We start from the raw sequence: 15,371 nt of genomic DNA on the forward strand, positions 1-15,371 counted from the left end.
GCAGGGTGTGAGGGAGCCGCAGGGTGTGAGGGAGCCGCAGGCAGCCGCGGGGACTGCCCACACCGCTCCGTGTAAAGGTGAGGGTTATTTTTTAAGGGGGATAAAAAAGAAACCCGTGGAGCTTCCACAACTGCCAGCATGCTTGAAGGCCACACCTTAGTTAAGCATCAGAAAAAGAGGGGTTTGCATGTTCATGTGTTTTGTTAAGAGGCAGTTCTTGTGCTTTATATCTGCTGTTTCGGAATGTCAGCTTCCAGTCGCAACACCCGTATTACTCTCCTTTCCAAGAAACTGCATCCCTGCCTTGAGGACCCGGCCTGTATTGCCGGGTTCCCTGTGTGTTCCCTTGCTGGGGGCACTGCGCTCCCGGCCGGCTCTCGGCAGGGCACGGCCCGCACCGCTTCCCGCACTCACGGCCCCGCGCAGGTTCCGCACGCCCTCCCCGGTCCAGGGGCACGCACAAGCCGGGACCCGCCCGAGCTCCGGCGGGGCCGAGCCCGGGCGGGCCGGCGGCTCCTGCCCTGGCCCTGGGCTCCCCTGCCCGCGCTCCGTCCCTCAGGGCCCGGGCTCGCCCGCTCCCTCAGCGGCAGCGGCCGCGCTGCTCCGCGGGCCCGGCGCGCCGGGAACGCTGCGCTAAACCCACCTGATTATAAACATTCCCGACTCCTGAAGGGTTTGGAATTAGCATCTTAACACTGGGATAACACTTCCACATTACCATAGACAAGTCAGTAAGTATAATTAATACTAAATCAACCAAATTGTAGAAAAAGCCGCTGTAACTGCTGCTAATAAGATGTAGGTTAACACAGCTGCTGGCTCTTTGCAATCAGGATGGCCAGGCTGCTGTAAGCCCCGGGCAAGCCCAGGTTTTTACTATTATTACTTTCAAACCTTCTCACCTTTTGATATTTTCTCATCATCTCATTAGCATGACTAAAGCCAAGTTCTAGACATTCTATCTATGCTGAAAAACTTCTACTTCAAGTTCTGCCAAGCTTCTACCTACCGTTTTCTGTCATCAGGCAATGCATTAATTCCATTAAATTAAGATTGGATGTGATAGGGCTGCTCTGTCTAGAGGCCACTGCCAAATGACTGAGTCAACTGTATCAGAGCATTTATCTCACAACTATTTGTTGGCCTCGAGCAGCAAAAGGAGGAGCAGAAGCTTTTGGACTGGCAGAGACCTGCTGAGGTTTGTACATTAATGCAGACCCTTCCAGCACATCTAACTGCACAACTGTGTGTTCCTGAGATGGTTGGTATTGACCCTTCTATTTATCTGTAGGAAATGGGTGACTGGCATGATGACAAATGGGCACGTATACCACCAGAGATGCAACAATTCCAGGAAATAAAGCAGTCCTGGATAGTGAAGATTTTTTCAGAAATAACTGCAAATTCATTCATTTCATGGAGGAGTGCCCATATTTCAAACCTTTGTAAAATGTATCACCAAGCAGTATATTTTCTGACTAATGAACCATTCAGAGTTTAAAAATACACTAGACTAAAAGATAATTTTAAAATATAATAATAATTTTAAAATATAATTACAACCAAATATACCCCACTCTGACTATTAATGGATACAATCCCCCCAACTGGAAGTTCTCTTGTTTCTATTCAGCTGGTTAAACTTGTGTTAGAAAGGTTTATATGAAAATATCAGTAGCAAAAAATCCCAATAAAACAGGACACTGTCCTTTCCAGTGTTCAAATTCTTAAAAGATAAAAAATCTGAAAGTAAAATGTAGTGAAGTACGAGGGCATGGAAGAGAGTGGGCCAGCAGACATTCCTAACCAAGTGGGTCTGGTTTCAGGGGCACAGGATGCACACACGACAGAACAAGCAGGCACCCTGAGGAGTGACTAAGGTACTTCCAGAATTATTTTTTCCTTCTCCATCGGCATGTTTTTGTAAGTCTATATTGAGGGTAAAATACTGCATGAATTGGACACCCAGGAATGTGCTAGAGCTCTGAGACAGTGCTATGGCAGATAGAAAATGCAAGGCTTGTGCACTTAGCCCCACGCTCCAGTGGCCCCTACCGATCAGCAGCAACCAGAGTCAGTGGAAGAGCTGCTGCACTTCTGCCTTTACAGGACGGGCAGTGTGCTTGTGCTGTGTGTGCTCTGGAGGAGGAGGCCAGCAGGGGAACACAGAATGCATTTTGTGCGGTGCAGAAGGAGTTAAGGAGCCGTGTGCCTGAGCTCCCTGCAGATAAGAACAACGTGAGCCCCCTGACAAGCCAGGCAGGCAGCTCTGGCTCAGCAGATAGCAGGAACATGAACTGAAGGGGCAAAGACGTCTCACAATTCCAACAGCCATTCATATCCTAGGGAGATTTCAGAGCTCTCTTGTCATGTTTGAAGCCATGGCTGCATTTCTCTTTGTCAGAGTGCATTTGCCAGTTGCACTGCTGAGTTTTCATATGCAAGTCAGCCTACAGCAGTTTCCAGTAATGGCATCTTATGCAATTTCTGACCTACTTTAACACATTGGGGCATTTGGAAACATGAGATCCACTGCAGCAGCTTTCTGCTTGACTATGACACTGCAGCAGGAAGCCCAAGTCTTTAGACAAACACATGGATCCACTAAAATACAGGTGACAGACTAATTTTCAAGGTATTTGTCAAGCCATTAGGAGCATCCAGATCAATCATAATACATATGATTTTTACCTAGAGAGTGTGCACATTATTTAAAAAAGATCAAATGGCCAAGTCAATAAACTTTTCATAGGCACTGACCTGCACTGCTCTTTCTTGGCCCTTCTAGGCTGCACTTCCCGAAGAACACTTCAAATGAGAGCTCGTGTGTGACTGATGCCTGGTTAGCAGTACAGGGATCCTCTCTCCTGCCCCACCAGCCAGCTGTGTTCAGAAAAAAGGCATCATCTTCTACACATCCTCCAAATCTCCAGCAATCTCACAGAAGTCAAAGTTTTATCAAAGGAGATCTTTGATCTTCATTAATTCCACTACCCAATGTGAACCTAACTAACAGGGTCCAAACACTACTAAAGCAAAGAGAGCATATAGAATCATTTCTACCATTAATTTACAACTAAGCCTTAAACAGGAGAAGTAATAAGGAGAAATCTGGATTACTATCCCTTCCTTCTCCCTCATGAGAAAGAGGACTCCAGACACATTTCACTGTGTGGAAATTTCAAATTTGTAATCTGATTAAGGTGTCTGACCACAGCTGTTTGAGTGAGCCAGCAGACACTTGTCACTGCAAACTATGTTGAAGTTCAAGATCTACAGAGCAGTGTAGATCTTCAGAATAATACTGGAAATGTTGGGGGTTTTTCCCTCCCCAAGTTCTGTTATTAAGGGAAGTTTTAAGCATGGTTGAAGTAAAGACCATACATACCATCATAACTTTTCCCATGCAGACAAAACAATTCAGGCCAAATGACATCCAGTATTATTCACCAATAGCTCTTTACCTGGTTTCTATAATAGACAGTTATCACTCTTGCCCTGCCATTCCAGTCCAATTTGTACCTTCCTACTACAGTGCCCCAATGAGCTTTCTTGTGTTTTCCTGCAATGCCTCAGCTTTAGGTGAGGCTATTACTTCTACTGAAAACCACAAGCATGTTAGTATACTCTTGCTTTGGGGTCAACTACTTTCTCTGTGAAATGAAAGAGGTTTTATGTAATGTTGTTATTTACTGAATTCTTGTTTTGTGTCCTTTAAGATAACTAAAATAATTAAGAGGTATTTCAGGCTTCACCTGTAGGCTAATACATCACCTTGAACCTCAGTGCAAACCCTTCTGTGCTATCAGCTTAAAAATAAAAGCTCCCCTATACCCAACAAGGAAGTTACTGTGCAGCTCAGAAACTGATGACCACTTGTAAGTAATATTTAAATCAAGCAATTTCTCCACATAAATTTAGAGAGAAATTTGCAGAATTACAGATGTTGTGCTAATTATGTGTTAGCCTTTCCTGAAAATTAAAAGGCAAAAGAAGCATTAAAAAAAGTTTGGTGTTAAGCAAAAACCCAATTCTTACACTAAAACTCACCCATGCTCTGATGCATTATGCTTTTTCACATTGACAAGAACACTTAAAATGTTAAGAGAACTTGGTACTAAATAATAGCCATTATAATATTTATGGTGTTAAGTGCATCTGTCCCATTTGTAATTAGGAGTGAAGTGGCAGTTTCTGAGGTTAGAATCTGCAGCCCAGCAGGTTTAAGAGAGACCTTGTTAGGGACAATAAACCCTGGAGGAGTTATCACTGTAGGGGCTCTCTTGTGTCAGGAAAATAGAAATAGCATAATATGCTCGCAAGTCACATAACATTTGGGTACTGGAAGGACACATTTTTGTTCCATACAAGTGTAAAGCAAATTTAAAAGAAGATTCTCTAATGCAAAATATACACAGCTAAGTAAATCTTCTATACTTGAATATGATGATTTTTGTTCCAAATACATTGATAACCAGGAGCTTTTTTACAGGAATTGTTGCCAAATCCAGATTAAACTCTTAACATTTCCCTTCAGGTAATGGAAAATCAAGATGAGGCACTGCTTCCACAGCTCCTTGCAATACTTACTGTTCAGACCACATAAAAAGATTTAAGTACACGCTAGTGAACAAAACTTGGAAATTCTCTTTACTGGCTTCCTTGGGTGCTTGCCTGAGATTTAAAGAGACAAAGAAATCTTACTTTTTGTCATGAATTAATAGAGCTATTTGATCCAAACTACAGAGACATTCAAGCTGCTAGTAATCCTCATATTAATGATTTTCTGATAGTTCTGCTAATGATTTTACATTAAGAATCAGTCACCAAATTAACATACTTCAAACTGCAGCAACCTGAATTTTTGATTTAGCTTTCCTCTGATGTTTTTTCCCCTCCCAGTAAAACAGGAAGAAAACCTGCAGCAAGTAGGTACTTTCTGAACACATTTATGCCTTGCATATCCTATTAATACAATGCACACCAAAAAAAATCCTATCTAAATGAAATGTCATGGTAGATGACATTAACAGTATTTTTTTCTCTAAGAAAAAAAGCACTAGCTTCCAGGTACACTAACACAAACTGTAACTATAAATGCATTAAGAGGCTTCAGTCGTTTGATGGTAGACTTAGTGTGAATGCTGAGGTGTTTTAACCGTGTCCAACTAGCAAGATGATGATTAGCACTTCCACTAGCAGGGAAGTCAAAGCTCTGAATAATTGCAAAGATCTGTAAGATTAAAGCTTTGAGCATTCTGTGGTTTTTAAATCCATACTCAGAGCTGCCCACATACTCTTAGCATGTAGGATTTTTTCCAGAAACCCTTAAATCATGCAGTTTTCTCCATCACAGGCAACCCACCTCATTTTCTAAGAAGACCAAAGTGTACCTTCTGATGCCAAGTTCTTGTTCTGCTTCAAGCTCTAACTCAATCTCTCCAAAACTAATGATGAATAAACTTCACAGAGAGGTAAACTTAAGTAGGGCAAATCCAGGTTCAGTACCAGGCTCCTGAGAATACTGCATTTAAAGAATTGTATGAAATCATTCAACAGGACTTGGTGCTGAGAAATATATTTTTCCTTTCCAAATCTCCTACTGAGAAAGAGGCAGGGTGCAGGGGATTAAAAACACAAAAAACAATACCCACCCTCCCCACTCTTGTTTTTGTTTCCATACTGATTCACAACTCCTTTAGTCTACAACTCTTCCTTCTACTCTTCATTTCCATCCAGATTTTCTCTCCACTGCTGGGGAACTGCTACAGCAGACATTTCAGCACAAAAGGAAGGAGCTTTCTTTACTTCTGTTCTACAAGCAGCACCATCCCCAGCTGAAAGTTATTACTAGTCAGTGCTAAGTGGCACCTGTCCTCAAGGGATCACCCTACCCACTGCAGCATGGATGTAAATAAAGCCCTACAGCTCATTCTGTCTTTTGACAAGCTTCTCCTCAGCTTCCCCTGCAGCCCTGTGTGTGTTCACGTGGGGAGTGCCAGGGGGAGTGGGGCATGGGAGGAGAAGGCACCTCAGCTGATCTGGACACACACTGGCAATTTTACAGGTTTGAAATTAAGTCCCTGTTCCAGATCTGAAGGCACTAGAAGTTACCTAGTAAGAATTTACCAGTATAAAAGTTAAACATTTCAGGCTTCTGGTAACACAGTAGTTAACTTCTATCTTTATTCATAATTTAAAATGAAGGCTAAGAAACCTTTACTCTAAAGTTCATATGAAGGAAAACAGTATTTTTATCCTGTCCTAATAGTCTGTACACCTGTTTAGAGATAATTGCTGTATCCTTTACCTATTCAAGACACAGAAATAAAAACGAGAAGTTCAGTTTGATTAAATAGCTTAACACTAGACTTGCTACCCACATACAATTTACATGCTTATTTTGAAAGAAAAAAAACTTTTGGAAAGGTTCAGCTTTCTCCCCCACCCCCCCACAACTGATAATCTTTACATGTTTAAATTAAAAATAACAAAACCAACAACAAAAAACACTTGTACAGAATCTAGGGAGAACAGGAGTTTATTGAGTTTTACCTGTCTGAAAAGTGCTGGTGAAAAGTTGCCATTTCATGCTTTGTCTATAGACAAGATAAGTCAAAAGAGAAATTGTTGCAAAAAACAAGCTCATTTGAAAACTGAGTGTTTGTCCAGAACTTCTTACCATTCCTAAGTGAACACAAATGTGAGAAGTTTTTACATGAAGCTAGTCCTTTTCATTGTCAGATGCAACATCTACACTTAAGGTCCCTCACAACTATTAAAATACTTTCAGGCAGTATTAATACACAGAGAAGCAATTAGTCATATCTTCAAGAAGCCAGGTATCCCAGCTCTAAAAGTGCATCATTTAAAACATTAGTAATGGAATATTTTGAAAGAACATCTCATTCAGTATTAATGCATGCCATTATTACAAAAATATTCATTGCCTATTGTAGGAACAACAACTTTCTTTTGTAGACAACAAAAAGCATGCTGAATGGTATCAGATCAATATAAATCTATTTTTAATGAGGTTTAAGACACTGTTCAAGTCCCATTAAGAGCAGCTTCCTCCAACTGTGCATCAGTGTAGCCTTGCACAGCTGTTAAAAGTTTTTCACTAATGTGGCTTAGACTGGCCCCAAACTTAAAGCAGGGCATTAAGACAGGATCTTGAATTTTAGAAATCCTTCATTTAATTTGTTTAAATAAAATATTAAAAACCACTGTAATAATTAGGTATAAAAGTTGTTAAGTAACAAATTTGGGCCTAACTAGTACAACATACAGGTATTTACACAAATGCAGATTTGCTGTGGTCTTTAATATTGGGAAGACATCAGAATGTGAACCATGAGCTCAAGCCCACCCCCCCAAGACTGAAAGACACAAAAACCTTGGGGAAGAGTAATAGAAATTGCATGTCAGTTCAACTGCCCAAGTCAGCCCAATAGCATGGCTCAGCCTGGCTCAAAGTGAGCAGCAGCCACAAGTAAACCAGTCTGGCTGCAGACATTTTAGCAGCTGCACTTTAAGTTACACTGCAAGTAATTAACCCCAAGTCAACAAGGTATTTCTACAAAGCAGTTGATGACACCAATTTTCCAAATGGATGATGATGAAATACATACAGAGTTCAAGATGAAAGAGCAGATGAAGGCATGAGATGTTAAAATGATGCGACAAAACAGATATATAAATTAAACAAGAATGTTTAATCAAGACAATCCTTTCTTTTTCCTTTTTTTCTTAAACAGAGGTTCTTTCAGAGTTTTTTTAATTGGAAAATCAAAGCCTATTCCCACAATAGTGAGGCCACTTCTTTCAAGCAGCTCTGTTGTACAACTGTTACCAGGATCCTAAACTATTTAAATTGTTTTCTATTGATATTTCTGAACTAAAAAGTTTCAAACTATTGTAGATTTTATTTGTGCTCCACATATTACAAGCAATTAACAACACAAAGAAAGGTTCAATTCCTCAGCTAGAACACCAAACTCTATACCAAGTATTACATGTACACAATACTTGCACAGTGACAAGCACAAGAAAGTACTAGTTGAGCACTTACTTTCAGATATTCATACCAACTCTTAAAATCCACTTCAGTTCTCCCACGCCACCCAGTCTACAATTTAAGGCATCTCCACACAGCCATCCATCCACTGACCCACCCACTCCCATACACACAATTTATGTTGGAGGTGTTTACTCTTACAAAGAAATCACTATGTCAATCAGGTACCATTTATTATTTATCCCTCTAACTGTGTCTGCATTGAGATATGACAGTTAAACCAGTGTTAAATCAATACAATATTTACAGAGCACAGCACATTAAGCTTGAGACACTCACTTGGAGGATAAAACCACATTTTAGAGCAGGACAAAGGTCACCATTATGTGTTTGAAAACAGCTATTTACAGGTCCCTATGACATAACTATAGTCTGTACACTGTTCCAACAGGGCAGGCAAAAAGCAGGATAGGCATTTATTTTAAGGGAATTTAAACATACAATTTGGAAGCATATTATTATGCTACCCTGAACGCCACAAACCACCTTAACATTCTTCAAGGTGGTCTCATATCCTAGAATGGCATGTCCAGCTGATACAAAACAGACAACACAACATTTACTTGGTGGAGAGTGCTTACTCCAGCTATTCAGACATCAGAACTTTGAAGGCAATTCGTCCCAGAAACTTGTCACGGTCATCTTGATTTTTTAAATTAGGAGAGCCCAGGATCTTACACTCAATTGCTATTTCTTCTTTGGTACCGTTGGGGGTAATTGCTAGCTGAACAGCCACTAGAGGCTGCAAATAGTGAGCCTAGTGAACAGAAAGATGGGGAAAATATTTGAGAGACCAGAATAAGTTGGCATTAAATTAACATTTAATCCATCAGAACAGTTAAGAAAAAGCTAATTAGGAACCTAACTTTTCAAAGTCCAATCTGATTCAGGTAAGGCACTTTATTTTCCCAGGTTAGAAATACATTCTTCATACTATTTCTTAACTAATATATTCAACATAATTTGAGTCACAGACAGTATCTTCAAGATGCATATGAATTTCTACTTTTTTAGTTCCAATTCTTCTAGAAACCTTCAATGACAGAACCTCAGAAATGAGTGTCTTCCACTCTTCTGCTTGTTTTGGGTTGGGTTTGGCAAGGTGCATGTAACCTGCTACAAAATGCAACTTTTCTAGCAGGGTTTAAAGTTTTGGGTTTTTTTCCAAAAGCCTGGCTCAACAAATACTATTAAACCAGCTTCCCTTCTCCCCTATGCCATTTACTTTTTCAGCAACAAACCATTCTGAAAGGTGTTATCTGTTTAATAGCTTTATACAGCTTGAGCATTGCTTTTCCTTGAGCATCCTGACAGTATCCTTCCTGGTCAGTTATATTTGGTGGAACAATTACAACTTGTGACTACTGTAAAAATTAAAATTTAAGAATGAGAGCAGAATCAGTTCCATTCTTTTGTCAACCCAATATTGTACCTCACATCCAATTCAATAAGAACTTGCATGTTCTTGTAAAGTGCTTATGAATCAAATAGGTGCTTATTATACACTGTTAAGGCAGCATTAAAGAGCATAAAAGGTGCTCTCTTTCCCTATTCTTTTATTCCAAGAACAAGACAGAACCTGTACTGACTCCAGCTGTTGGAAGCACAGGCAATCTCTCTTTAATTTGCATGCCTAAGTGAATAGATGGGGTACCAATTCATAACATGGCAACAGAATGGAAAATACAGAATTACCCAGAAGTAACCTGAAAGCAAATGTTGAAGGAAAACAAGCTCCTTCTGCATTAGTAAGAGCCATAGGAGGTTAAAAAAGGTTATGGAACTGCTGCATGTATAGAGTACACTGGAAAAATAACTGAGAAATGAGTAATTTAATAAAAAAATCACTTTGGTGCAATTACAACCACCCACCATGGTACACTATGGATCTAACAGATTTATGTCTGAAAAAGTACCTTTATCTTCAATGGTAAACAGTGTTCATTAGACTAAATAACTTGGTCAGTAAGATGCAATATAATTTTTTGGTTTATAGAAGGTATAGATTTTCTGCATACAGTGATCACAAATTGAAGAAAGTAAAAAGATTAAATTCAAGTTTTGAAAGAAACTGGAGTTTTAATTCTATGTATATTGTGTTCATAAAATAGTGAGTTTAGGTTTTTACAACAATAATTTTAGACAACCCCAAACCTATCTGCTGCATTGAAGTCCTTCATAAAACAGGGCAAATAGAAAGCAAGATATGCAGAGCCACAAAGAAATATAATCAACAACACCATAAGGACTTACAAACTTAATATCCTACACAGGAATACCAAGGATTAACTACTAGAAAGTGCAATGTAACATGAAGACAGTTCACTTCTCCTGCCTTTGCCTGCACTCAAAAAGACTCCAAAAGATTTCAATGAGCAAAAAAGAGCAATCACTCTCAAGACTGCTGGTGTGGAGCCACTCCTCCATCAGGACAATGCCCAGTTTGTGCAAGTCTGCCAAAGCACATCTCCAGCCTCACTGAGTGCTGTGCAACCTCTGCATCTGCAATACTCCTTGGCAGCACCTCATTGCAAAGTTCAAACTTCAGAATTAATCTGCTACTAGCAACTGTGAATGGGCACAGAAACAAAACAAAGTTAAGATCATCATGAAGGGATACTTACATGCAAGCTTTTCCCATAGTATGGGAAGTACATCAAGTCCATTGCTCCATTAGGAGGAAAATAGTTTATGTTAACCATGCCTTCTTCCTGTAATTGCAGACAGCAAGGAAAGTAGAAGTTAACATTTGTTTGCATGAAAATGAACACAAAATTAAAATGATAACCCAATGATGAACTGCAAGATACCTAAAAAAAGGCAACTGACTTTCAAACTCATAAAATAATTCAAACCAGATTTCTTTTGGCAAACGGTCACATGCTGCACACATCTGCTGCAGTAAGGATTAGCAGTACTTAAATTAGCAATCGAGTCAAAGACAGCCTGCCTTCACACTTATGAGTCAAAGAAATGGGGAAGGGGAGTATGTTCATTGTAATGAGTAATTTAACAACCCAACATATATAATTAAAATCCCAAGTATCTCCAAGCAAGCCTGTGTATTTTTGGTGAACCATGTGCTGTTCAAAGCCAGGTTTTTAGGCCTCTCAAGCTTCTAATGATAAAGGCTTCACAGAGAACCACAGACACCTCTCTTCAATATTGTCATTCCTAACATTGGGTGCCCTCTATCCTTCAAATAGAGGCCAGGTGAGAAGAAACCCAAATGGTTAAAATGGTGATGTTGCTGGAGTTATATCACCACCTCAGAGGAACAATATATACAGATGCAGGCCTTACACTCAACTGGCCCCTGCAAGCCCAAATGCTGGAATAAGCTACCTACAAAGCTGCTGCCTAATTTCTGACTAAGGAGTCACTCAATCCACAAAACATAAAAATATGTATGTATGATTGAGCTGTCCAGACACAGGTTATCAGTACAGCAATACACAAACACCTCTCACTATACACAACATTCTTCACGACTCTGTATCCTGGCAGACTAACAAGTTGCTCCAAGTTCATATCACTAGGAAATACCCACATTGTAACCTCCTGTAAAAAATTAACTCTATTACCATAACCAAGAAAAAATGTCATTAAAACAACCACCCCTAAATGCTAAATATAAGTTCAGAACATCACTGCTTGTTCCATGTAATTCACAAGTTCCAAGTGTATTAGCAAGTTTCATTGTTGTTTCTCTATTACCATATGCAACAGCTGTAATTTTAAAGATCCCTACAAAACTCAGAAGACAACTGCAGTATTATCAAAACATATTTAAGAACAAGCCACAGCACAAGGTTACCATCTCTTCACCTCCTCAAAAGAACATACAATATTTTTTTAGGATACGGCCACATTCTCATTCCTTTGCAGTCTGAATTACTGCAATCATTAATATAAGTTTATTAAGTATTTTGGACCTTGAGCTTGCATATACAGCTATTTAGCAGGAATATGTTGATTTTCACCATTATTCTTCAAAGCTCATGCAGCTGAAAATACTTACTTTTCAAATATGTTGCTGAAATAATGGTTAAATAATCAGCATATGGAATAACATAGGCAAAGTAAATAGGAGTAGTGCTTTCTGGAGCAGCTAAACACCAGGCATGCATGCAGTCATCACTATACACTAAATATATGCATTAGCTATCAGTGCAATAGCAGGGAGGTTCTGGGACATGCAGCTGCCTATCTAATGCAACTGCTGGGGGGTTCCAGATCTTCTTGAATAAGCAATCCTAACTAATATCCCTACACAATTAAATAAAAGCAAACTAAAAAACACCTAAACAAGCTGCATCTGCTGAGGAACTTCAAGAATCTGTTCATTAATGAGTGTCACTTTTTCTGCTTATCATGTAGTTTCCACAAAAAGCTGCTGACAGACAGCAAATCTAAAAGTCTCACAATGTAGCTGGACAGACAGACTTCCACCTCTAACTGGATCTTAAGACTGTAGTTTAGAAAGAAGAATTTAGCAGATGTTGAATAATATACTAAAGAAATAATATAATTAAGACCCAAGAAAAGAATTTAGGAAGGAATGCTCAATAATCACTTGAGAAGAAGAAATGGAGAAGATAAAGAGTGGTATCCATTAGTAGAAACTGTAAAACAACAGATTTCTATCACAAAATGCAAGTTACTCAGATCCTGAGTATGCTGACAAAAGCAAGGCACATAGAAGCCATTCTTCATTCCTGTCAACTACAACCCCAAAAACTACGAAGTGATACCCAACACAAAGTCAAGATGATCAATAAACAGCAGAAAAATATGTATTTTGGAATTAAGGCTTCTTTTCTCTAGTTAAAAACAGAAAACCCCATCAAATTTACCAGTTTTCAGTAAATGTTGTTTTAACTTGAAATAAATAATGCTGCAAGATGTTCTAGCACATGTGAAACTGCACAACTCTGGCTCCAAACTAACAACCTAAAATGCTGATCTTCAAACTTCTTGGAGACAGAATCTTCTGCTGTTTTGTTTCTCTTTCTGGAGATTCTCAACACTGCAGATTAGTTCCTACATGGTGCAGAAGGAAGAACCAGCTGCAACGACTGTCTGACACTGCAAACACTCACATCCCTCATCTACAGAAATTACAGTGATGACAGCTTCAACTACAGGAGGGCAGAGGGAGAAGCATCCCCAGCTGTAAGTGTGCTGACTCTGAAATCACCCATCTAAAATTTTTCCATTTAAAAAAAATCCCATATAAAAAGTGCAGGGAGAATAAAGAAGATTCACCTCACAGGAGAATACCTGAAGAACATAAATTCCACACTGAAAAACTTACAATGATGTTTCAGGTGGCCAAGACTGGCAGGATGTGCAGACAGAAGCTACTGACCTAATCTTGTATTTGAGGGACTTGTAAAAGCAAAAATTTAAAAGTCAGATGGCGTGTTAAGTCCAGGCAAACCCTTCTCCAAATTGCTCTCAATACATTTGGGATTGATGCACTGAAGTTCCAGCTGAGCATGAGGAAGAACCTTTTTCCTGTGCAGTGACTGGGCACTGGAGCAGATTGCCCAGGAAGTGTGTGCAGTCTCCCTCACTGGAGATATTCCAGAACTGTCTGGACACAGCTCTGTGCCATGGGCTCTAGGATGACCTCCTTTTGAGCAGGGAGGTGGGACCAGATGACCACTGTGGTCCTATCCACCCTTATCCACTCTGTGACTCTTAATTGTAAGGAGTATTTCAAAATGGAGATGAAAGGGATATAAAAATCAGTGAACAGTAAATCTACAGGATGAATTCTAACTGGTACCTAAGCTTTCCTAAGCAAGTAAATTATTATGAGCTAGGGGGAAAATAGGCTAATACAGATAAAACAGATGCATTCAAAGCAGCAAAGCCTGACAAGTACTTCACTGGAAGTCACTAAATAACTAGTAAGATGAATAACTTTAAAAATCATAACCATCACACTTGTGTAGATCACAAAAATTTTAAGTGGATACAGTAACAGAACTTCATACTTATTGAAAAAGGATGCAAGAAAACACACGCAAATCATTTCTATGTATCCCAAAGGGTAAAAAAAAAGCAAAAAATGCCACCATGATCAACCAAGTTGTTATCAAGCTTACTGTTTTTCTAGTGAAATCAGTTAAGAGGTCAGAAAAACTACCATTTGCTTAGTATAGTTTTTACTATTGTCTCATAGAGCACCCATAGATGAAAGTTGAAGAAATACATCATAGAATAGGACTGCCATCAATATTTTATAAACCACTTGAACATTAGTTCTCAACGCCTCACAAGGCATTTCGGGTGGAAATGAAGATGACTGCTCTGGATCCTATTCCATGTTTCAGTAAGGACCCAAGGCATTCATTGATGGCACCAAGCTAAGTAGTGCAAAACACATCCAAGAACTTGATCCCATTAAAATGATCACAAAAAATGACAGAGGAGGGCCAAAAATAGCTCTATGAAATTCAAAGCTGTGAACTTTGAGAAATCACTTCTACAAATACAGACTGGGAAATAACCAAAAGAATTATTTACATAATAAAACAATTAAAATACAGACTAGTGTATTACAAACAGCAAATTCACCTTGCTTTCAATTGTGATCACAAAGGGAGAAATGCTGTCATTAACAATACCTTAGCTAGAGGCAAAATTCTCTCTAATTTGCAATATCACGTTGCAAAAAAAAATTATAAATTAGACAAGTCAAGAAAAGAGTACTAGTAGAAGGAGCTTAATTCCTTTATCCTGTTCAAGAGAATGTGGGGTTTGTGAATGGAAGCAAATAAATCAGTCTCAAGTAAGAGGAGGAATCACCTTTGTTTGCTATGGACTGTCCTGGAGAGATCAAAACTTCCAAAGACCTGACAAAAATCAAGTATTAAAATCTGTGCCTACCACAGGTATCTAGGATGAAGGCAGAAACACTTACATGTGTTTGTCTCATTAACTGCTAATATTTCCCAGCCTACACTTTTATCAGTCACCAGAAGCTAAAAGCCAGGATTCTGCCCCTTGCTCAAGCTACAAACTTACCAACTTTTTCACTGCTCCCCAAGCAGTCTAGGAAAAACACCCATAAGTCAAAATAATTATTATAATTGCAATAAAACATTCTGTGTAAATCCATTGGTACATAACAAATATGCAAAGATTAGCTGTTATTATAAGTAGTTTATACTTGATTTGAAGGCAACTTTTACTTGAGCAGTAACATTAGTTTTCACACACAGTTGTCTTACCCATCATTTATAAAATTGTCTAAGGTGCACTTGCAGCATGGAGAAAA

The 15,371-nt window shown here is 39.1% G+C and overlaps 2 protein-coding genes and 1 long non-coding RNA gene across 4 annotated transcripts in view; 1 reads left to right on the forward strand and 2 right to left on the reverse strand.

The window, feature by feature from the left end:
• On the forward strand, positions 1-8,468 carry LOC135278932 (uncharacterized). 2 transcript variants are annotated; one of them, XR_010346316.1, is made up of 4 exons: positions 1-77; positions 1,827-1,880; positions 2,789-5,474; positions 5,740-8,468. It is a non-coding gene; the product is annotated as an uncharacterized LOC135278932 (long non-coding RNA). The 2 variants fall into 2 exon arrangements; XR_010346315.1 differs by having other exon boundaries at positions 2,789-8,468.
• PLS1 (plastin 1) overlaps positions 1-15,371 on the reverse strand; it is a 277,498-nt gene that overhangs the window by 201,288 nt on the left and 60,839 nt on the right. The gene's annotated exons all lie outside the window — the stretch shown is intronic.
• The window catches only part of ATP1B3 (ATPase Na+/K+ transporting subunit beta 3), a 23,077-nt gene continuing 14,231 nt past the window's right edge, over positions 6,526-15,371 (reverse strand). The window contains exons 6-7 of the mRNA XM_064385851.1: positions 10,705-10,791; positions 6,526-8,837 (exon numbers count right to left, since the gene is read on the reverse strand). Coding sequence (XP_064241921.1) covers positions 8,667-8,837; positions 10,705-10,791 — 258 coding nt within the window. The 3' untranslated portion in view covers positions 6,526-8,666. The remainder of the gene's footprint in view (positions 8,838-10,704; positions 10,792-15,371) is intronic.

This window comes from Passer domesticus, chromosome 11 (assembly GCF_036417665.1).
Source record: "Passer domesticus isolate bPasDom1 chromosome 11, bPasDom1.hap1, whole genome shotgun sequence".
In the NCBI taxonomy this organism is placed as follows: domain Eukaryota; kingdom Metazoa; phylum Chordata; class Aves; order Passeriformes; family Passeridae; genus Passer; species Passer domesticus.